Source organism: Tenrec ecaudatus, chromosome 1, assembly GCF_050624435.1.
Source record: "Tenrec ecaudatus isolate mTenEca1 chromosome 1, mTenEca1.hap1, whole genome shotgun sequence".
In the NCBI taxonomy this organism is placed as follows: domain Eukaryota; kingdom Metazoa; phylum Chordata; class Mammalia; order Afrosoricida; family Tenrecidae; genus Tenrec; species Tenrec ecaudatus.
This window is the reverse complement of record NC_134530.1, coordinates 223,604,836-223,628,434: the sequence shown is the minus strand read 5'-3', so window position 1 is coordinate 223,628,434 and position 23,599 is coordinate 223,604,836. Positions and strand designations below refer to the sequence as shown.

Genomic DNA, 23,599 nt, shown 5'->3' with positions numbered 1-23,599 from the left:
AGGTGGGCCTAGGGAAGCGGGCTGGGGGCTGGGCTGGCGCTGGTAGGGCTGAGAGGAGAGTCAAGGATTCATCCCTTTGTCATTGCTCTTCCGTGGACAAGAGGGGGTGGCCTCCAGGAGGGGCTGCTCTAGGGCTTCCAGAGCCCTTGCTGAAGCAGGTGGCCTTGGTCAGGTGACTGACCCCGGCTGACCCAACTTCCCTGCCTTTGTCCTTCTTGGGAAAGGGTGCTTCCGGGCAGGATGAGGTGGGCTGACACCTCCAGACTCTTGCCCCCAGTCTTTTCGTACCACCCGCAGGGCACCGGCCGGAGCGGGAGGTGGAGCTGGGGAGAGGGAGGTGAACCGAGGCGGGCAGCAGGGGAGGGGCGGCGCGGCCAGCCGGCTGGTGTCCTCTGGTGTCTGGAGCCGAGGCCCCGGGCTCTCGGCCCCCGCGATGCGCGGCGAGCCGGAGCTGTGCGGTGAATGCTAAGCGCGGGGCCAGCTCCCAGCCGGGCGCCGCCGACGGCGTCGTCCGCCTCAGCCCAATGAGGAGCGAGCAGATAATTTATTCTCTAATCCCGGTTCGGGGGCCCGGCGCTGGCGGTGCGGAGGCTGGGGGCGGGGGCCCTCCTCGGCTCTTGCCTCCCGCCCGCCAGCCCCTGCGGGCTCCCGGCCGGCGGGCCGCGCACACACACAGTTCCTGGCAATTAGCGAGCACACCTTGGCCGCGCGACCTCCGGCGCTGCCGCAGCTTTTGTCTCCCGCCCGGCCGCCTGGGCCGCCTGGGCGCGAAGTTGCCGCCGGGCCGCGCGGCGCGGCGCGGGAATGCCAGCCGCCCGTGCCGTCGGGGGTGGGGTGGGGGGCGCCGAGGGCGGGGCGGGCCCGGCGTGCCGGCCCGGGGCTGGGGGGCGGCAAAGAGAGAAGAGAGAGAAAAGTAAGACAGCGCTGGCCCTTCCTCCTTTGTTAGCGCCCCGAGTGCGGGCGGGCGCGAGCGCGCGCGGGAGTGCCGGTGCGCGCGTGTGTGTGCAGATCTGAGTGTCTGCGTGTGCGTGCCTGCGCGCGCGCGTGGGTCTGGGAGGCTGTGTGTGCAAACGCGTGCAGGGGTGTGCGGATCGACTCGGCTCTAGGGCTCTGCGGAACCCGAAGGCGCGGGGCGGCTGTGCCAGAACCAGCGTGGAATCGCGCCCCGGCGCTCTCTCTCTCGATCTGCGTGCGGACAGGTAGCCGCCCTGCTGGCATCGCTCCTCGGGACTGGGCTAGGAGTTTGTTCCCAGACGGGGAGCGTGCGGGGGGCGGGGAGCGGGGGTTCTCCCGCTGAGGGTCTGCCCCAACCGCTGGGGGCGCACGAGGGGTTTCCGGGTTACACCCGCGCGGCGCCAGACACCTCGCTAAGGAGTCCCCTGGAACCCCGGGTAGGAGCTCGCGACCGGAGCCGCCGCGAGCCCGGGAAAGGAGCGAGGCAGTGCAGGCGACTCGTGGGGCAAGGACGGGATTTGGCAGGGAGCGGGGGGGGGGGGGGGGGCGAGGCGATGAGATGAAGTCTATCCAAATGCCAATTCCCTGAAGTTCAACGTATCGGGTGTCATATGCATCCCTCAATGCATATTTATGCTGCTTCGAAACAGGAGTCATCGCCGAGGTTAAAGGGACCCCGAAGATTTGTGCAATGATTGGGCATCTCGGCGGTGTGTGTGTGTGCGCGCGCGCGTGTGTGCGTGCACCCCGTGCGAACCCATTGAGAAGAATAATTATTTTTCTCCACTGGAAGCTACAGCACAGAATCAGACAAGGAGGGGAGAGAGCGAGCGCGCGGGAGAGATTGGAGAGCGAAAGAGACTGGAGAGGGAGAGAGAGGGAGAGAGACAAAGGAGGTGGGTGCGAGAGAGGAGACCGCTTACCATCCGAACTGTGAGTACTGAGCGAACACAAATAGGCAGAAAGTGCTACGAGTTGGGGACCCCTTGTTGGGTTGGGGGATGGTTCCCCTCTCGGCCTGGGGTGGGGGGCGGGCTGAGTGCTGAGGGGGCTCCTTAAGGAAGGGACCGAATCCAGGTCGCGGGTTCAGACACTCACCTGAAAGCCAGCGTTGACTGGCCCAGGGGCCGCTGCGTCAACCGCCCCAGTCCCAGGTCCGCCAAAAGGAAGGCCCCCTTCCCACTGCCTTTGTTCTTTATAAAGGTTGTTTTCCCTGATGCCGGGATTGTGGGGAGAGTGAGGGAGCTAGAGCCGGGTCTCTGAAGGCATGGAGTCTCCCTCCCCTGACTCAGAGAAAGCCGATTTGAGACGCCGGGTTCCTTTGCCCCCTCAAGTGGGGTGGGGATAGGGAAGGGGCTGGAAAGAGTAAGCAGCTGTGCTTGGTTACACCTGTCCATTCGCTTGTCATTAAGGGAAGAGCAGAGGTGCCGGTGGCCCTGGGACAGAGGCCCCCCGGGGAGCTGGGGGAAGCTATTTCTGTAGGTGAAACCACCAACTCCAGGGAGAGAGGTGGCAAACACGGCCCCCAGGGATACCAGCTACTCCCCTCTGCACTTGTCCTTCCAATCATTGTCTTTATGAGGGCCGGGTCTGGCTGTTATCTCCTGCCGAGCCCACCTCCCCGCCGCTTACCTCCACCCTTGGGCCCCTACTTATCTCAAAAGGACTGGAGTTGGCCTCCCACCAGGGAGCAGGGACAGAGGGAGGGGTGGGGGAGCCTGCCAGGGGAGGCTGCTCTGCGGAGAAAGGCAACCCCACTTCTGAAAAGGGGGCTGAATACAGGATGCCCCTTGGAAGCTGGGGCTGACCACCAGCCCCTATCTCTACCAAACTGGACAGGAGAGGGCGCCTGGGGGCCCAAGGGAGCTTCGCACTTCCCAGAGCAAGGTTCCTGAGCCTCCTTTGGGAAACACCAGTGTCCCACCCTCTTCCCAGCTCTCCCCTATTAACAAATCCTTTAGGTCTGATGTGATTTTTTTTTTTTCCCCCAGTGGCCTCTCATTGTATCTACATCTACCAGTCAGCAGCTCAGCCCAGCCTAAGCCTTAATTAAGAAAGGCTAACTCTGGAGGGAAATGGACTCCTTTGAGACTGGGATGGGAGCCACAGAGTCAGAGAGCTGAGACCCAAGGGGCAAAACAACTGTCCTCTCACAAGTCCTCTTTGGAGGACAGTGTTGGTAGCCACCCCTTCCAGTGCCCCGCCCCCTAAACCTGCTTACTAGCTCCAGGAGGAAGCAGCTGAGGTCTGGGGCTGGGAACTGCTTCTGTCTTTCAGTCACTATTCCAGTTCCCCATCACCCCATCTAACCCTCCCTCCCAAAGTTAAAAGAAAGAATCCTGTCATATATATATACACACACACCAGGTGACACTTTGGCCAAGGTTACTGGGCACCCTCCGAGGCTTAGGATCCCCTCCCCTTGCTGCGCACCTCTCCACACATACAAAGAAGAGATCGGGAAGCTTCTGAGCTGAAGTCACACTGTGAAAGGCATGAAGAGGCAGGAGCCTCCTTCCAATAGGATGGTCCCAGTCACCTCCCAAAGAGGTAGTATGAAGGGAAGGTCACTGGGGACCAGGTGCCACGGCAACTCTGAGTATTTATTGATCGTGTGTAGCTGTGCCTGTCTGTGGGTTCCTAGCGCAGGGCCTGCCCCACTGGGTGAGCCCAGAGACCTCCCCACCCTTTATCCCTGCCTGCCTCCTCTCTGAGGTGCCCTGGCTCGCCTAGGGAATTCTGCATTGGGGGCTGCCAGCACTCTAGGTGGTTGAGGGAACTATGGGGAGGAGCGGGGCAGACTAGGCCTGGGCAAAAATGTTGAAGCATTTTGAATTGGTCAGGTTGAAATGCATGCGATTGTACCAATGACCCATGATTACATTTTTCCTTAACAGCTGGCCTGCTCTGGGAGGCAAAACTGTGGCCTGGGTTCCTGGCTTGGGGAGGCTGGATTCTGGTGTCCTGACCCACCCCACACACCCCTCCCGCAGCCCAGTCTTAGAGGTTGGCAGAGCTCAGGCGCAGGGGCTGGATGTGCCAGGGCTGTGCACAGGGTTGGCTTGTACTCTTTCCCTTTGCATCCCTCTCCTTGACCTCCTGAGGTGAGTGCCAGCTCTCCCCTCGCTCCCCTTCCCTAGAAGCCCAGGGTGCCCGCCTGGCTCAATGAAGCGTCCTATCTCCACCCAGTCACCCGGGGGGTCTCCAGCTTAGTGGTGAGGTTCCCATGCATTGGACTGAAAATGGAGCCATGGAGCAGCAGAGGCTAGAGCCCCTAAACCAAAAACACTCTCCGTAAGAGCCCTAAACCCATTGCCTTCCAGTCAATTGGCTCAGAATGACCTGACTGGACACAGTAGGGCTAACCCCACATATTTCCAAGACTGGTCTCTGTGGGCAGCAGCTGCCACATCTTCCAGAGTGGCTGGTGGCTTTGAACCACCGACCCTTTGGTTAGAAGCTTGGCACTTTAACCACTGTGCCAACAGTGCTCCTCTGGAAGGCTGCTTAACCCTAAACCAAAGCGACCGTACATAGGGTTTCTGGGCCTGCATATCTTTATGGGGGCAGATAGCCTCAACTTTCTCCCAGGGAGAGGCTGATAGGTTTGAACCAAGGACCTTGTGGTTAGTAGTCCAATGCTTACCTGTCAGTACCACCATGACTCTTTAGCAAGGCTGCCATCGAGTCCATGCTGACTCATAGTGACCCTATAGGACATGGTAAAGCTGCCCCTATAGATTCTGAGACTGTAACTCTTTATGGCAGCAGAAAGCCTCCGCTTCCTCTCTCAGAGTGACTGGTGGTTTTGAACTGCCAACCTTCCGGTTAGCAGCCCACTACACCACCAAGGCTCCTTAGTGACCTAGAGACAGGGAGCTCATTATGTTGTCCCTGGCAGGCACAGTGTTGCTCTGGCTCAGGACTGGAGGACAGTCGTATGGGAGACTGATAGACCCATCTGGAGCTAGTATGTACCTGGATCGGTTCTCCAGACACTTCCCAAGCACAGCCTGAAAAAGGAGCCCTGCTTGGGACAGAGGCAGCAGAATGAAACTCCCCATCCCGTGGCTGCTTGAACGTCTCAAGAGTGCCCACCTCCTCCCATGGTGGGGGGAGTCAGTTCTCCAAGTTATGTTTCTCATGTCCTCCTTACAAGCTACCCCAGTTCCCTGCCACCACAGACAAAAAGGTCCAACCCTCCTCCCCCAAACCAAACCCACTGCCATTAAGTTAATGCTGACCTATAACAATCTCCTGTGGGTTTCTGAGGCTGTAACTGTTTATGGGAGTAGAAAGCCCAGTCTTTCTCCTGAGGGCTGCTGGTGGTTTTGAACTGCTGACCATGTGGATTTCAGCCCAATGCATAACTGCTACCCCATCAGGGCTCCTATGAGAAAAAATACAGATGTCTGAAAAGTTCCAGTACAGTTTGTGAAATCTTGCAGTTGATGGGCCTTTCGGTTTGATCTGTCTTACTTTCCTTCCAGGTACAAGAATCCCTTCCATACCTGCTGTGTACCAGCTTGGGCGGGTCGGGGGGGGGCTCATGATTCATCAGTCCTGCCCCCACATCTGATCTGTCCCTGCCAGGGGTGCCCCTCCTGTGACTATTTAGCTGGAGCATCTGAGCCCAGTGTGGAGGTGGGCCCCCACCCCCTCCCCGCCCACCGTCAAGGCCACAGCCTGTTCCCCAGTGAGGCAGGCTCTACCTGCAGGGCTGAACCTGAGCTCTGAGCCACGTGCTGTGCACGGAGGGGCTTGTTACTGGAGAGGAGAGAACGCTCTCCCGGTCTCTTGTCCAAACAGACAGACTTGGGGACAGGGAAGGAGGTCATGGTCCCCTTGGGTCCATTCCCTTAGCAGCGCCCCTCTCTCCTCCTCTGCCTCCCATCTCCTTCTTCCTCCTGCTCTTCTGCCCTTTCCCACCTCAGCCCTCACTCTCCCCTCCCCTCGGGTAGCTCCTACCCTTCTCTTAGAGCCCAGTGCTCCGCAGGCTCGCTGTTGTCCCTACGCCTTCTGGTCCTCTCACCTGCCGAATGGGGACAAGTGTCTGCATCTCTGAGTGATTAAAATTCACTACAAAGTTTCCTCCGCTGCTCCTTTCTCCAAGAGAATGTCTCTTTCGTGTCCACCTGCTCTCACCTCCGTGCCCTTCCCTTTCTCCCTTCTGACTCTGCTAGTACCCTCCCCTCCCCTCCCCTGCCGAGGCCCCCACCTCCTGGTGGCCCCCTGACCCCCACCCCTGGGCAACAGGGCCCAGGCTGTGTTGACAACAGAGCTGGCAGGCAGGGCGGGTGGCTGTCTGGGCTTCTCATTAGAGGCCCAAGAATGTGTGGAGTCATGGGGGACAATGAGAGCCGGCTGCAGGAAGAATGGGGCCTCTGTCCCAGCAAGAGACAGGTCCCCAATCCTGGGCTCTGCTGAATGGGAGCACCTGAGGGCCAGGGAGGGGTGGAAACTTGGAGGTGGAGAGAGGGCACAGGTGGTAGGCGTGGGGGCAAGGGCAGGGCCCTCTGGTGTCAGCATTTACCGTGGGAATTCTCAGCGTTGACGAAGAAGGTCAGACCTTTTCCAAGGTGGCTGTCCTTGGAGGGCACATGGAAGAGCTAGGGGAGCCTTGTGGAGTGGCCTTTATATATATTGTGATTCCTCGAGGCTTCCTAGGGTGGCCAGGCGGGTAGGGGAGGGCTCTGCTGAAGGACACTGGGTCCTGGGGAGTCCCATGGAGTGGCGGCACCCCTACCTCCCTTTCTCCTCATTCCACGGGTGTTCCATGGTCTGCCCAGGCTGTGGCCTGAAGCCCTGATCTGTGTCCCTCCCCACAGAACCTCCCTCCCCTGCCCTGCTCTAGAGGATGCTTGGGCCTTGAACGATAGCGGGGTTTGGCAGGCCGTCCAAAGGCCACCTGTACATATCTCGAACTGGAGGCGAGGTCTGATCAGTGCCCGTAGGAGTATAGTCCTGGAGTGGGCATCCAAAGGCCACATGGGGGTGGGAGGATGGGGCAGTAGGGTTAGGCTTGAATTGGCCTAAAACAGGAAGTAGGATAGACCAGTCCAAATCTGCCCTCTGACCTTGGCCTCCTGGGGTGGGGGCATGGACAGTGGGAGAGGGGAGGGCTGGGGTGATGGGAGGAAGGGGTCAGACCAGAGCAGGGGTCTCCAGGGAGCCCTCTAAGGTCTCCTGCCAAAAAATTAAACTACAAAACAAGCTGGAGGGGAGCAGGTCGGGGATGGAGAGAGAGAAAAGGGATGGGGAGACAGAGGAGGGCAGACGGGGGGCGAAACAGCCCCTCCATACCAATAACCAGGCCCGGAGCACGGAGTGATACTGGCTGGTTCAGGGAGGGAGATCAAAAGGGAGTGGATTGGAGAGATCAGCGCTCTGCTCCCCACCAGACAGCTTGAGGCTCAATGGGACCTTTGTTACCCTGACCCTGGTCAGGGTTGAAGGAGTACCTGGCAGGCCGGCCCCTGGCGGGGGAGGGGCAGGTCCACAGCTTCCAAGTGAGTCAGGCTGAGTTGGGCGCAGCTCTGTGGGGGTTGTGGACTGGAAGAGGAGTCCTGAGGCTCTCCCTGCCTCAGGGTGTTCACTTCTGAGGGCAAGTAGAGGACTGGGTCCGTGCCTGCTAGGCAGGAGTGGCTCTGGGGAGACTTGGAGGGAGAGAGGGCCCTCCTGGGCCCACCAGGTGAGCAGCCCCTGGGACCCTTCTCTAGGCAGTTGTCCCCTGGGAAGGGAGCGGAGGGCGTTCTGCTCCAATCCCAGCTTGCTTTGTGCCAGGTCCTCTGGCCGAGGTGCTGGACGTCCATGGCACAGTAAAGGAGGGAGGGACAGGCTGCAGGGGCTGGGACCTATGAGCTAGCAATTGGGGGAAAGTTGGAGGGGGGTGTGGGGGTGTGGAGGGGTTGCTGGTGCTGGGGAGTATCTGGTTAGAAGAGGTTACTCCAGCCTGGGTCTGCAGTGACACCGAGAGCCTGCCTATAAGGCTGGGGCAGGGCTGAGGTGGAGTGCCGGGACGAAGACAGGGCTTGGTCTGCACACCGGGCCTCTGATCACACTGCTGAAGTCAAGGCTGGCAGTGCTTGGGGACTGAGCCCTCGGAGGGTGGGGGGATGGGTTTCATTGCCCCTGGCTCACTCTGAGACTAATGTCCACAGGTGACCCACCATGGGAGAGTGGACCGGACGTGTGTGTTCAGAACATAGGTATTTCCGTTCCCTTGGCTCCGCCCTTAAGGAATCCTGGTGGTGTAGTGGATACTTGTTGGGGTGCTACCCACAAGGTCTTCAGTTGGATATTGCTGGATAATGCACAGGAGACAGACGAGGGTCTCTACCCCTGTAAAGAGTTACAGCCTCAGAACCCCCTGAGGGGCAGCGTTCCCTGTCCTGTCAGGTCACTTTGAGTCAGAGAGGCCCAGGTGGCAGTGCGTTTGCCTGTCTGGGGTTGGGCTTAGCTCTTAGCTGCCCTCCTGGAGCTGTGCGTGTAGCTACATCTCCTGCCAACACTGCGCACCCTCCTGCAGCACCGCCCAGGCTGATCCAGCAGCTCGGTGCCCTGAGCTGGTGAGCATTGCAGGCTCCTGCCCTTATCCCGGTGGCGCCGGCAGGTCAGCGTAGGGCTGCTAACGGCAACTCTGATGGTCCAAACTCACCAACTGCTCCTTGGGGAAGAGATGAGGCTCTCCTGCTCCTGGAAAGATTGACAGCTTCGGAAACCCTAGATTGGGAGAGCAAACTCGTGGCAGTGGGCAGGTGGGCCCTTTCCTGCCTCCAAGTCACAGAGAATGGGCATGGGTGGGTGACCAACATTCGGGGGCTGGCCTGGGACCAGACTGGGACATACAGGCCCCCAACTCTGGGGTGCTCACAATTGTGGTTCGCCCCAGGGAACAAAAGGCAGGCCTTTGTGTCTGCTCTCCTTTCCCCACTCTGATTCCAGGGACTGGAGTAGAAAGGGTTAAGCTTGGTCAGGAGAGAGGCTAACTTGGGGCCCGGTCTTGGGCACTGGCCGAGCAGTATTGAAAAGGTCTGGCCCTGTTCTCGAGGGGAGGGGGCAGTTAAGGACACTGGGCAGGGGGCTGGAAGCTAATTAAGGGGCTTTGAGGAGGTCCTTTATGACCAGGAAGCCACCCCTCCCTAAGTCTCCGAGTGAAGACCTTTGTGTGGGCTTTTGAGGGGCAAGAACTGGAAGCTCATTATGATGTTGTTTCCATGCTCCTCAGGCTGGGGCAGGGTGGGAGGGTGGTGGTGAGAGAATGTCACTTGGGGGGGGCGGCCAGAACACAAGGGGGGGTTAGTACAGATGGGGGGCTGATAGAAGGGGAGTGAGGCTTCCCAGGTGTTCCCGGCTCCCTCTTGAGACTTGAGTCTCTGGACCCCTCAGCTCTGCTGCGGCCTATGGCTTTTCATTCCTATGTGATTGATGTTCCAAACTCATGTAGGGCTAAAAGCCATGGGCTACGGTGAGGGGCAAGCTTCTGCAGTACCTGCATCAACCAGCCGCTGGAGGGGCTCTGCATGGGGCAGGGGGGCGGGGGCGCTCTGGTCTCGGGGCTGTGCCACCTTCACATAGTAACCTCCTTCTCTGGACCTGAAGAGACTGAGCTGGTCAACACAGACGGGGATTCCCTGTGAGACCTCTGAATGTGCACCTTCCCCTTCCTGGGGGTTCGGGAGGTCGCCACTGGGCATCCCATCACTTGGGCTGCTCCCCACCCCTGCTCACTCCTTCATGTACTCTGCCTGGCCTGCGTAAGGAGGGCTCAGAGAGGAGGGTCAATGGGGATAGCAGGAAGGTCACAGCTCCTCACGCCTGCTGCCCGCTGGAGCCCTGGGTCCCCACTCAGGGTCACTCAGCTCCTGTCTGCCATCCTCCCATCTGGGTCTGTGAATGGTACCTGCTTCCCTGCTGGTCACTCAGCTTGCCTGGCAACCCCAGCTCTCTCCAGTCTCACCACCCCTCTCCTGTCCCTTCTAACCCCCACCTTCAGTTAAGTCTGTATGACTCCTGTCCCAGCCATCCTGGAAGACTCCAACAGATGGGAATAGGCTGGCACCCTCGTTGCCCCTCCCCTTCCAGCCCCCAGTCTGCCTAAGACAGACCACTGAACAATCAGCAAGCAGACTGTATTTGGGTTTGTGAATCAGAAGGCCAGCTACTCCACGTGTCTCAGAGTCCCCCATTTCCCTGTTCAATATCTACCGCGGCACAGTTCTCACCGCCGTGCCTGCACAGGGCTGATTTCAGAAGGAGCAGCTATGATCCTGCTGCTGTCCTTAATGGAGAAGCGGAGACCCAGATGCCCAGGCTCTTATGGCTGGGAAGGGCAGAGGTGGGGGTTGAGCCCCATAAGGTCTCCATCAGGTGCATGTCCACAAATTGACCCATGGCCCACCTCCAACCCCTTTCCAGCAGGGGGTAAAAATAAAAAAAAGAGAAAGCTGAACTGGATCTTTGCTGGGACCTGTCCAGGCACTTTCCCTACGGGAGGAACTAGGTGAGAATTAGCAAGGGTTTCCTCTGAGTTCTCCTGCCTGGCATCTCCCTTTCCGCCTTGTGTCCCAGCCTCCCTCCCCTGTCCCCAGGCCCTGGGATGAGTCCACTCTATCCCCCTCTGGGCTCTGAGGGTGTTCAGGCACTACCGTGCCCTCCGCATTCCCCATCTCATAACTGGAAACTGAGGCTAGGGGAGAGCCCCCTTCAGGCGCCCTGCAACTGGGGTCTCCCTGGACTCCTGTTGGACCATTGTGGAAGCCCTCCAGGATCAGACTTCGGCCTGGGAGGTGGGGGTGGGGTGGGGATGAGCCAGTCTGGTTTCCTTTGTGAAGCTCCAGCACGACTGGACTCTCAGGAGGGGTGGCTTCATACATGTCTCTTGATTGAACTAAGCTGAGAGGAGACGGGTGCCCTCAGAGGGAAGCCTCCCCACTAGAGAGCACCTGCCTGGGCTGGGGCTCTGGGAGCTCCCATTCTGTCCTTTGTCTCTTGGCCGGTGCCAGTGGGGCAGGCCTGAGAAGGTCTGTAATTATGTGTTCCACATAATTGGTGCAGGGAATTGAATAGGCAAGCTGGCCCCGGGCCCTCTCTCCTCTGAGCATTCACAGGATCAGAGGGTCGCATCTGCCCCATCCCCTGCCCGCAGACAGCCCAAACCGAAAAAGCCGCCTGGTACCGGGCCGCCCAGGGGAAGATGGATGAGATTCAAGCGCATCTCTCTCGCTGCGTTTGTCCCGTTTTTGGAAAGCAAAGACTATTTTAAACATCTTGCTCTCCACCTTTGGCAGGGGAGCAGTCAATTTTGACTCTGGGGGCCTTTTTGGCTCTGACGGTCCAGGCCACCAGGCTGCCAGCTGCTGCCTGTGTGTCTAGCTGGACCAGCAGGTCTGGGAAGCCCTGGGTCCCGGGGCAAAAGGGCATGGCTAGACTATTGTACAGGTAACTGCTGCCTGCCCTTGCAGTCTTGAGGGGCTGGGAGAGGGCTTTCCGGGGCCTGAGGCAGGCTGGACCTGTGACCTCCAAAGGGCATGGGAGGCAGGCTGGCCCTCCGCTCGGGATGCCAGGGAGCACCGGAAGCCAGAGGCTGGGGTGCAAATCTCCAGCAGGCCCAGAAAGAGTTAATCTCCAAGGAGCACGCGGGCTTCTCCCAGCCTGGGAGGCCTGTGCCCAGTTTTGCCGGCTGCCAGCTCTGGGAAGAAGTCCTGGGATCTGTAGTCTGTGTCACCACCCAGCCCTGGCCTGCCTGTTTATCCGCGGGGGCCCGTAGACTACAGTTCCCAGAAAGCTACCGAGGCTAGGCTCTCGGGGAGGGTGTGGGTGTGAGGCTCAGCAGTGGCAGGAGAGGGAGAGAAAACCCAATTCACCCCCTTTCTTTTAATTCTTTCTCCTGGTGTGTCTGCTCCACCGCCCCAGCTAATCCCCCAAATCCGGTCTCCTAAGCCGCAGCTGCTTCCCTTCGCTGTGATGAATGGCCCGGGGAGGGAAGGTGAATTCATATTTTAATTACTGAGGCGCGGTGCTGAGGCGGAACTGGGAGGGGGCGGAGGGCTCGCATTGTTCCCGAGGGGCTGAGGGCGTGCCCTCCTCCGTGGGTCACTTCTCCCAGACCTTACCTGGGGGAGTGGGGGTGTCGCGGGGGTCCGCGGCTGCCTTGCTGAGAGCTGTTCGCTCTGAGAAGGGGTGGGGGTGGGGAGTTGGGACAATATTCCTTCCTTGTTTGTCAAAGAATTCCCTGCATGTTCCAGCACTTGCGAGCAACCCCCTACTCTTTCAGCCACCCCACCGCAGCTAGGCTTTGGTAGAGGTGCCGGCCAAGCTCCAGACACCCAAGAGCTTGCTTGGTCTGAGTTTAGAGGTTGTTTCCAGGCCACTGGTCCCTCCACATGTGCCAGCCAGCTGACATGCTGCCCTGTGTCTGCCAGACATGCGAGGACCCAGGGAGGGTGTCTGTCAGGGAGAGATGTGGGATGAGGACCAAGGTCAACAGGGGGGTGAAGGGCGGGGAACCTCCTGGCCCTTTGGGTTGATGCCCTGTGCCCTTGGGGCATCTCTTCCTCTTGATGCCTGCTCAACTGAGTGGGCACACCTCCCTTGTCACCTGCACAGAGACCCAGGACCAGAAGAGTTTGCAGCCAGGTGCAACCAGCTCTAAGCTGGCAGGAGGCTCATCCAGGGTCCGCCTCCCTCTGATCCTACTCAGGGCTTTCTGGGTGGCTTTACCATCCCTCAGTCTACCCTGGAGCCCAGCAATGGGGATTGGGGGGAAAAGCCGAGGGCTGGAGGGGATGGCATCTAAGTGCCTTTGGGACTCAGCCAGTCCTTTACCACCTCCTTTCCTCCAGAGGAGAGTGGGTGTGCCCCAACTTCTCTCTCCAAGAAGCCCCCCTCCATCTGGGTCAAGCGGCACACCCCAGAGTGTCCATAGGAAGCCTGCCAGGCAGAGCTGGGAGCAAAGCTGGCCTGGGGGTTCCCCAGCCATGGCCGAGAGACCCCAGCAGTGCAGTATTGGGTACTGAGATAGCACAGGATTCTGCCTATGGGGAGTTGGTGGTGGTGATGTCACAGAACTCTTCCAGCCTCTGAGGGGACGGCTAGACCACTTTAGATCAGAGCTCAGAGCTGTCTGGTAGGTCCCCTTTCCTGTGCTTTCTGTCCTAAGCCTCCGGTGCCTCAACGCTTCATGCTGGCTTGCTAATCAAAGGAAGGACTGGTGGGGGGGTTCAAGCCCCACCCAAGACCCGCTGTCTGCTTCTGAAAGGTCCCACCCTTGAAACTCCTCTGGGCAGTTGTACTCCGCCCCACGGGCTGGGCCCAGTGGGTCGGTCAGCTCACAACCACCAACTTAGAAAGAAGGAGCCGGAAACCTCACTGAGAGAGGCAGGAGCCAGTTTACAGCCCCCTGGCCCTGATCCTTCCTCTTTGCCCTGCGGCCCTGCTTCTCCCTTGCCCCTCAGCCTCCCTGCTGCGATGGGCTGAGCAGGACTGGCCAGGATTGTCTCCTCTTCCCAAAGGTGACCAGGCCTGAGGAGGAACAGCCACCTCAGGGCAGGTCTTCCTTCTTTAGGAAAGAGCAGGTACTGGGGGAGAAGTGAGGGTTGGAGAGAGAAAAGACCTAAGCACCCTGGGGCCCCAAAGACCTTGAATTGCCCTAGACCTGGGATGGGGGAGTAGCTGTGACTCTTGTCCGACTCCTAGTCACCCTAGTCACCTCGTGTGGCAGGAAGGCCGACATCTTCGGGAATAGGTTACGGGGCCTCTCCCAAAAGAGGATGCTGCTACATGGGCTCTAAGCAACACCTTTCTGCTAGCAGTCTGGCTCCAGGTCTCCTGCGGCCAGCGTGGGGGTGGCATGGGGACAGGGTGGTCAGAGCACCTTGCCCGGCTCATTTTCATTGTGAGCTGCCTCCCTCCCACCCCCCCACCCCCCAGATCAGCTTTTGCTGAGCTTGTGGGGTTCTTCCCGCCATCATGGGAACGCTCTGTGGCTAGTGCCCTAAAGCCCATCCATCTCCCCTGCAAAGGGGATGAGTGTGTGCATCAAACAGTGACTGCTCCCCTGGGGAGCCACCTGGTCTCGGGGGTTCCTCCTCATCACATTAGAATTCAGCCCTTGAGAGTTTGGGTCTAGGGGCTCAAACTTGATTTGCACCCTGGTCCACTGAAGTGAAGCAAAGTCTCGGAGAGGTCTGGCCACTTGCCCAGGGTGACCCAGCCTGCCAGGGTCAGAGACCAGGACAGAGCCCAGGCTACCTCCGCCTGGATTTGGCTCCCGGTCTCTCTTTAGGTTTGTCACGGGAGGAATCCAGAGATAGCTGCAACAGATAGATCTAGAAGTATAGTAGTTGTGTCTTGGCTTGGTCTATATATAGCCTGGCGATTGCTCTCTGCTCTTTCTCTACTCCAGGAGAGTGGGTGTGTAAATGGTACTGGAAAGCAGGTTATTAAATAACCAGCCACCTACCCGTGCTGACTCAAGCTGGGCCTCCTGCCTACCCAGCTGGCCATTGGAAATGCCATCTTCCAGGAACACTTATTAACGCCAGCTATTAGCTATATTCCCAGGACAGTGAGGGTGAATGGGGGACAGGTTCTGACCTGAGCTGACCCCCAGCAGCTCAGGGCTCCGTGCTCAGTGAGGACTGCCAACTGGACCCTCGACTGCCTGGAGAAACATGAAGGAAGCTTATCCTAGGAGACAAGGTTGGCCAGACCTGTGGAGCTACCCAGAGAGCTACCATCTGGGCCATGCCAGGCTCTTCTAAGATTGGACTTGCTGTACAGGTGTGCCTTGCATTTGCAGCCTGGGGCATCCAGTGCAATCTGTTTTGAAAGGGGTCAGAGAAGGGCGGTGCTGCTGGCCTTTTTATTCCAAACTGCTCTGCCATGTCCTCTCAGCATCTAGGGAACTGTCACCCTCTGGTCCCCAAGGTTCTTCTTAAAAGTAAACAGGCCCTAGGGCTTCCTGATGAGCCGCACAGAGGTCTTTCCTGGGCTCACAGCTGCTCTGCTCTAGCTGATGTCAACGCAGGCCTGCTCCTTCCGTAGCAGGAACAGGGGCAGGCAGAGGAACAAGCTGACAGAATCTGCAGGTGACTGAGACTGTTGACACGTTAGATGCCATCGAGTCAGTTCTATGTACGACACACAACACTGCCTGACCCTGTGCACCACCCTTGGGGTCGTTCCTATGTTTAGCTCATTAGTACAGCCCACCGTCTCGTATCCTGGACCCTCTACCAAGCTTCATGACCTTCCCCCAGGACTGACCCTTCTTGATAACATGCCCAAAGTACATGAGATGAAGCCTTGTCACTCTCAAGCCTAAGCAGATGGCACCTGGTGCGTAGACCCCCTGTGCCACCAGGATGCTTACCCTCACTTCTAAGGAGCATCTTGTGTGTTTTCTAACGCAGGCTTGTGTATCGGGAGACCTAAAGGAGAGCTGGAGAAAGGGTCAGTGTACATTGCCAGTTGAACTCCTAAAGGAAGCCTAAATTACCCCAGAGCCCATTGCTGTCAAGTCTGTCCCAGCTCATGGTGACCCGTCCCAGCTCATGGTGAGCAAATGGTTTGTGGTCGGCTACTGACCTACCTCGCTAGTTTGAACCCACCTAGCCGCAGCACGGAAGAAAGGCCTGGCAGTCTGCTTGTGTGAAGAAGCCCCACAGAGGAAGTCTTACTCTGTAAGAACACACAGGGTCACCATCTTTCCCAGCCAGCTCTTGCCTCAGCCTGGCGGCTGTGCTAGGATGAAACTGCCTGTGCCTTTCTGTACCTGCCCCAACACAGATGTGGAATAAATGCCTGTTGGCTGAAAGGACCCCTTTGGCTGTCTGTTCTCTGCATGCAGATTCATGTTGATCTGACCCACCCCTGAAAGGGCACCCCCTTCCCTACAGACATCGGCACGTTGCGAGTGCTAAGGAAGCAAGGCCACCGCCGTGACTCAGTTCTGCAGGTGGAGTCTACTCTGGATGAGGGAGTTCCTTCAAAGTCCCCTGTCAGGATCCCTGGTGGGATTGTGTGGCCTCAAGGAGCCAGTGTGAACCAACTGCTGACACTGAGTCACGGTGTCAGTAGAACTGCCTCCCTTGGGCTTTTCAATGAGGGTTTTTCCAGGTGGGGATTGCCAGACTTTCTTATGCACTACCTGGGGGAGTGGGGGCTTGAGCCTCCAGCTGTTCCCTTAGCAGTGGAGCTTAGGTCAGGACCTCCCTGCTTCCCAACCACAGGTGTGTGGTGTTGGTGGAGAGGAGAGCGGGCAGGAAGGAGACAAAGGTGCAGCAGCCAGGGCTTCCTCTCCCCACCCTGGACTCGCCTAGGCTCCAATGACATAGCTCCCCACAGACCAGGAAACACCAAGGTTTCAAAGAGGCTGTTTGGTGGCACGACTCCTCCCCCATGGGGTGAGAGGTCAGGCCGGAGCTGGGCAGGCTCAGGGCGTGGCAGTGGTTCCTGGCTAACAGACTCTGGATTCCGGGAGCATTAACCCCAGCTTGCCTTCTCTCTTCCTGCCTTTCTCTGGCCCCCCCCCCCCCAATCTCTCCCTGCAGATCTTTGGTGAACTGCCCCCTGGTTGGCCTAGGGCATGCCCCAGTTCACTTTCGCCTGCTTCTGTGGTCTCCACGGTCTCTGCAAGATGAAGAGGAAGAAAGAGGAAGGCCGCCACCACCGAGAGCGGGAGACAGCGGTGTGAGCAGGAGGTTCCAGACCCGTGGGCGCCCACTTCTGGCTGGGAGTTTGAAGCAGGAAGCCTTGAGTGGATCCTGTGTCTCGCCTGAGGACCACAGCCTCTAACAGCCATCCCTGTTAGCTTCCAAACCAGAGACCTCCCTGGAGATAGGCGGGAGCCCCATAACCGCCTGTGGGGGGAAGCCAGGAACCCGCTGCTCTCCTCCCTGACGGGGAGGCCCCGAAGGCAGCCTATTTCCTGCCCGGAGGGCTCCAGAGAATCTTCCCAGGGTAACCCCTGAGGGAGGCACTGCCTGGGGCTAGGACCGCTGATGCTAAACCAGGAACCGGCTGCTCTGAGGGAGAAGCTCCTCGTAGCAGCCCTGCACCCCGGGGAGGCCTGAGGCCTGGCTGCGGTGGGGTGAGGTATGCTCCACCCCGCTGTGCCATCCTAGGAGCCCAGTACCTGAGGCCAGCGCTTCCTTGAAGCCTGCTCTTTAGGACTAGCGATTTCCCAGCCACCCCCTGGCCTCCTCCTGAGCCAGATGGTGCCAGGCCCCGAGGGGACTGGGGACTGTGTGCTGTGAGTCAGCTGGCTGGTGGGCTTCCCAAGCCTGCTGGGGTGGGCTCTGCAGCAGGCTCCCGCTCTGAGCGTCTCTCTCCACACCCCAGTAAGAGGTCTTCCCTTCAGACCTGGCCTCCGGGACTGCCTCCTTCAGGATGCCTGGGCTTCTCTGGCGGCAGCACAGATTTGAAGGTGCCTGCATCCCATCCTCCGACTCACCTCCTCCGAGACAGTCTTCCAGAGTCCTGACTGTGGGGCCTCCTTCCTGCACTAAGTTGCCCGCCGACGGACGTTCTGTTTCCGTGCCTCGCCCGCCTGCCTTTCCCTCGTCTTTGCAGAAGCCATAGGGAGAAAAATGCCTGCGTGTGGTGCCTTCAGGGGAAACTCTTAGGGTAGTGGGGGGTGCTCTAGGATTTTATCCACACCCCCACCCCCACCCCTGCCCTAATCTGCCTCTCTCCCTTCTTCACTACATCCCAGCCTTCTGGGTTCATTTCCCATGATAGGAAGCAAATGAAATACCACATCCTCCCCTCCTGCATCTTCCCTAAAGAGCCCTGGTGGCATAGTGAGTTCTGCCTTTAGGCTGCTAACTGCAAGGTCAGCAGTTCAAAACCACCAGCCATCCCTCAGGAAAAAGAGGCTTTCTGTCCCCATAAAGAGTTCTCGTCTCGTCTCAGAAACCCACAGGGGCAGGTCTACCCTATAAGGTTGCTATGAGTCAGCATCAGTTTTTGAGTTTGGAAAGAACCTTGGTGGTGAAGTGGGTTACAAGTGATGTTGCTAATCACAAGGTCAGCAGTTCAAAACCACCAGCCACTCCATAGGAGAAAGCTGGAGCCTTTTGCTCCCTTTGTAAAGATTTGCAGACTCAGAAACCTGCAGGGGCAGGTCTGTGTCCTAGAGGGTGACTGTGAGTCAGCATGGCTTCAATGGCAGTAAGGGAGCCATTTCTTCCTCCTCTCCCCCTTCCTCCCCTACCTCCCTTCTGCCTACATTCCCTCCCCTGCCTCCTTCCACAGCTACCTCCTGCCCTGCTCTTCCTCTGTCCCTTTTGACAGGACTTAGCCTTCTGTCCTGTGCCCGGACCTCTCAGGGGTTAGAGGGGCATTCAGAGAGGAATACTTCGAGCAGACTCCGTCACCGGAACAGTTCAGCCAAGTCCAAGTCCGATCCCCTCTAGCGTGCTGGAAAGAACAGCAGATGATTTGGGTAGACGAGGGCAGGGCCCGGGGCCTCTCTGTGCCCTCCTTTCTATGGGAGATGGGCCTCTGGCAGATCAGGGAGGTAGAGGTTCTCTGCTGGTACATCCAGCTCTGGGAGAAGCAAAGGCACACTCCATCCCAGCAGCCTTTGCCTGAGGACCTCATGCCCCCAACCAGGGGGTCTTTCCTGGGCCTTTGGCAGGTATGGGGAGATCCAAGTCGCCTTTGTGAGGCTGGAACCAGTTTAAAATTCTCTCTGTCCCCAGCCCCATCATTTGCCCCTACCTCTCAGCCCCTGGTCATCTACAATCCATGATTTCCTTTTAACTCCAAAGAATTAAAACCAGAAGTTCTTCCCTCCAGGAAGCAGCCCAACACAGCAAGAAAGGCCAGTGGGTTGCAGGAGAGGGAAGGGGAAGCCCCCCTGCCTCTTCAGCCTTCTGGACAAAGGCCTTGACTCAGGCCGGGAGAAGCATAGGAGGCTCCCATTCGATGCTGGAGTCGGCTAGCTGTGTGTCTGCAGCGGTGGCCTGCGGGCTGCAGTCCTGGAGGGGCGGCTTCTGGGGTGTAGGGTGAAACTGTATCCCTGAGTCTCTGCGGTGTTGGGTATTCTGCGCTGACCACAGGGACTCACCCTGGAAGGAAGGTCAGGAGAGTGGAGAGCACCCGAGGGCGTGGGTGATGGGGAGAGCAAGAGCTTTCACTCTGGCACCTCCTAGCCCTTGGCCGTGATTTCAGCTGCAGGGGTTTGGCGGGAAGCCCATTGGAGAGCTCCTTCCCTGAGGAGGCCGCCCTTGGTGATTGGGACCGGTTTGTGCTGGGAACTAGGGATACTCGATAGCCGGCGCCCCCACTCTGGGCACATGGGAGAGGGCCCAAGGTCAGGGCTCCTCTGAGTGAAGGATGGTCACAGACAGCTCCCTTGGACCTCCAAGCCTCTTCTTCATCCAGGGTCAAGGCGGAGCGGACACTGCAGCTCAAAGAGCCACTAGACACACCACGCATTCTCTCAACCCCTGGTGCCCTTCTGGGGAAGTCCAGGCCCACAGCTGCATCTTGGGGGAGTCCGCAAGATGGGTTTAACCTGGACAGGCAGAAACAGCCCCAGGGTCCACAGGCCTCGGAGTGCAGGGACCTTCTGGTACAGGCGTCTCGTCCTCCTGACCCCTCTGGGTGGGTCTGGCTTGTTGGCCGTCCTGAGTCATGCCATCCTGGAAGTCTGGTGGGGTCATTTAGTTCCCCCTATTTCTAATTCCTTCTGCGTCCCCAAGAGAGGCAACTCCACCTTGAAGGAGGGTGGGGTGGCTGAGCTCCTTGGGGAGGCAGGGGCAGCTGTCAGGGGAGGTGAGGAGGAGGGCATTGGGTCCTGCATGGCAATGAGCCCTCAAAACTGAGGGCTGGGGTCCCAGGCCTCCGATTCCCCCCCATGTCAAAGGGGGGGCTTCCCATGCCTTGTGGTTCTGCAGGCTGGGGGGTGAGGACCATGAAGTATGCTTGAGGCCCTTGTGACTTGAGTGCTGTCTGAGACCCAGGCCCACAGGATCCAAGGAGCTTCTTGTCTCAGGTCGATGCCTTTTTTATTAGAATATCATTTCCTTCTCCATTCCCAGGGGAGGGTTTTTGGTTTGTTTTATTATTTAATGTACCATATGGCTCAATAGATATATAAAGAAAGATTGTTATTTTGGAACAATAAAGAAAAGAGCAATAAGTTAACTGATACAAGCAGGAGATAACGCCATTGCATGGGAGAGCCTAGACGGCTGAGCCAGCTCTCCCAGGCCCGGCCCTGTGGGCTCTAGTGAGAGTGGCCTGCGGAGTCTCTTCTGCCCTGGGAAAAGGGTATGGCACGAATGTCCTTTGAGGTCCTCTCAGAGTCTGGGAAGCAGACTCAGTGGTGTCCATGGCCATGGGCCAGAGCGGTCACAGGGGCTTCCGGAGCCCTGACTGGTGTGCTCTGCGCCTGAGGCAGGCTTGGATATGTGGCTGCTGCTGGTGGTGGTGGTGTGAATGGGGAGGTGGGAATGGTGTAGAAGATCTAAGAATTGATGTGGGGGGTGGGGTGTCAGCGGGAAAGGGAAGGCACCCCTAGCAAGGACCCAAGATTCCCTGCAGTTCTGTCTCTGTCCTCCTGCAGCCCGGTCCAAGGAGAGTAAGACCTTGTCTGGGCTCTGGGGTGGGAGCATCTCGCCCACCCTTTTCTCTCTGCCAGGCACACATACCCTTGCAGGTGTTCAAAAGATTCTGGGAGGAATCTCACGGCCTCGCCCACCTCACTGTGCAGCACCCCTGGGCTGAGTGCCCCAGTGCTGTGCCCTGGCAGATTCCTGACCTTGGGAACATGCTTCTTCCTCTCCCTCAGCCTCCTCTGCGGATGGTGGCAGTGAGCCCCGTCCCCTGCCCGCCTCAGAGGAAGGCATGCTGTGCCAGGGCACATGGTGTCAGATCAGTGCTGAAACAAGACTGACACTGGGCTCACAACAGAAGAAACTCACTGGGCCACTGCCCCCACCCCCGCGGGCTCCTGACCGGCCACTCTGCAAAGTCTGGTGCTCACCGGGAAGGCAGCAGCCCGTGGCCGGCAGGCGGTCAGGCTGTCTTCCCGACAAGATTCAAAGACCAGACAGCATCTGCCCTCCAAGGAAAGCATGCTCTCTCCCTGGGGCGAAAGGCCTGATCTTGTCCCAATCACCCTGGCTGGTGGTGACCCCATGCGTGTCGGGATTGAACTATTGTTCGGGGCGGAGGGTGGGTCTCCCCAAAATGGATCACCAAGCCTTACTTCTGAGGCACTTCTAGGTGGACTGCCACATCCCACCCTTTGGTTAGCAGCCACACCTGTAAGCCCTTTGCCCCACTCAGGATTTCTCCCCAAAGATTCTTCAGTCCATATTGCTAAGCCATTTTGTAGCAGGGTGAGTCCTCCAGAGCCCCCAGCCATCCCCAAAGCAGTCAGAGTCCACTGGGTGGGAGACCCAGTGAGCCCTGCATAGGCCCCCTTCCCTACATTCCTCTGGGATCCAATCCCCCAAATGGACCAGAAACCATGGCTATACATAGGGGAGCGCAGGGATCGGGGAATTCATCAGGAGGGTTGAGGGATAGAGGTGTCATCCCGCAAGGAACTCCTGCCGAGGAAGACCTTTCAAAAGCCAGGTGCCCAGAGCCTCAGCGTCTGGAGTCCAGGAGTCTTCACGGTGGGCTGCTGAGGATGGCTCCCTCCCCACCCCCTCCCTCGGCCTCCTTCCCCAGCTCATTTCTGTGATCTGTCTGCAGGGCGGGAGGGGGAGATGGCGGGACCCAGACAGAGATCCTCAGGACGCTCCCAGCCTTCGTTGCCATGGCAACGCTGCTATTTTTATCCCTTTGTTCTTGATGCTCAAAGCTCTGACATTCTCAGTTCCAGAGAGCCCAGGCTAGCTTCTGCCCTCATCCAGGGACGCAGCACCGTCTCCCAGAGGCCCAAGAAGGGAGGGGAGGGATGGAGACCAGGGGGCCCCACCGAGTCCCCACGCGCATGTGGAACCCCCCAGCACAGGCTTCCTTGCACAGAACGGAGTAATCCGTGGGGAACAGGTTCGTGTTTTCTCACCACATCAAGGAGCATTGTGAACTATGCGCTACAGCGTGGTCAAGTGAGCTTAAATCAGCCTGTGCTTCCTGGGTGCTCCATGCTTGCCAGGGACTGCGCATCTGCAGAGAGCCTTTGGCTCGGGGGAAGGTGCTGTGGGGTTGGGAGAGATGCCAGCCATCGCTAGATGCAGAATCTTTGATGGCGTAAACAGTCATGTGTTCCCTGTGGGTTAGTCAGTCAGCACGAGTCAGCCTGTGCTTGCAGGGGTCACCTCTCTCCTCTGGGCCCGGGGAGCGGTGGTGGTGTGGCGGTGTGCCGGGCCGTTAGCCCCGGCACTGCAGAGCCTTGTTTTCTAGCCGGCTTGGGCACTGGGCTTCACGTTTTCTAGAAGCTTCCCCTCCCACTTGGCCTCCGTGGGAGGCTGCTCAGGGAAAAAGAGGCGCTGGCACTCGGAATAAGTTTGCCCCACACAGACATGGCACTGGCGCCCTGCTTGGGAAAGCGAGACCTGGTACTAGGACACGTCCTTTGAGTATAAGGCAGCCCCAGCCTCTCCAAAGGGGATTGAGAACTAAATTTGCTTAGTTAGCAATCCATGACTCCTGTGTCACCGGAACACTTAAGTTCTTTTTCTCCTGCCCCTCTGCCAAGAGTGGGACAGGAGGTCCGTGTCTCCAGCCAGCCTTCTGTCCAAAGCAAGTTGACTCTTCTTCTCCAGGTGGCAAGCATCCCTGGGCTCCCTGTGCCCATGGCAGGCTTGTCCCTCTCTGAGGGCGTGAATGTTGGGGATGCTCTTGAGGATAGGGCTTCTTGGAAGGAATATCTTCTCTCTCTGTCCCTTCTCCCTGGTTCCTTAACCCTGAGAGCCAACAGTGCTTAACAAGGATAATGCTCCCCACCCACAGACTCTGAACTTTGAGTCCAGCACCTGGGGCTGGTGGAATCAGGGATCAGGGCAGGGCCTCAAGGCAAGTCTAGGACTTAACCCAATGAGCTCACAGTCTGGACCGTGTTGGACCCCGGGCATCGAGAGTCTCCCTCGATTGAACTGACTCTTGGATAGTTCATGTTCCTGGGGTGTCTGGGACCCATTTACCAAGCTTCTGATTGGTTTCCTTGTGGCTCACGTTGTTCGGTTTCCTAAGTCTATGCACCTGGAGAAGCACTTTGCCGGTGGTTGCTGCTGCGAAGCGTGCCAGCAAGTGCTGCTCTGTTAATCGCTGTGATGAACAGACTTTATTATACCCCTTTGCAGCCAATGAATTAGGCTGTCGGGGTAGCTGGGGCATCCGTGCCGATGTCGCCCTGTGATACATTGCAAATGCTGCTCCACCTGCATTTCCACCACCTCTCGCTGGGGAGAGAGGGGGCTTGGGGGGAGCAGAGTCCACCAGGAGGGGTGCTGAGCAGGGGCTTTGGTGAGCCTCCCTCCAGGTGCCACCAGTCAGCGGAGGGCCTCCGGGCCTGGGCCTCCTGCCCCCTCTGCTTTCAGAGAACTGCAGGATGAAGCTGGTTAGAGGGGTTGGGGGAGAGCAAGGAAGGGGCTTAGGACTCCAACGGGATCTCACCAGCTTCCAGGTGTCTTCCTTTTACAGCAGGAATCAGAGCCTCGACCAGTTCTTCTCAGAG

The 23,599-nt window shown here is 58.5% G+C and overlaps 1 protein-coding gene across 2 annotated transcripts; it reads left to right on the top strand.

Annotated features, from left to right (window-relative positions):
* The first annotated feature begins 11,804 nt into the window (after positions 1–11,804).
* BLACAT1 (BLACAT1 overlapping LEMD1 locus) lies at positions 11,805–17,022 on the top strand. 2 transcript variants are annotated; one of them, XR_012782195.1, is made up of 2 exons: positions 11,805–11,941; positions 15,369–15,681. XR_012782195.1 is itself a non-coding variant. In XM_075540551.1 (2 exons), the coding sequence occupies exon 2, from the start codon at positions 16,544–16,546 to the stop codon at positions 16,649–16,651; it is 108 nt and encodes a 35-aa protein (XP_075396666.1). In that variant the 5' UTR covers positions 11,805–11,941; positions 16,509–16,543; the 3' UTR covers positions 16,652–17,022. The 2 variants fall into 2 exon arrangements, 1 of the variants encoding a protein (XP_075396666.1); XM_075540551.1 differs by lacking the exon at positions 15,369–15,681 and adding an exon at positions 16,509–17,022.
* Positions 17,023–23,599: the final 6,577 nt, after the last annotated feature.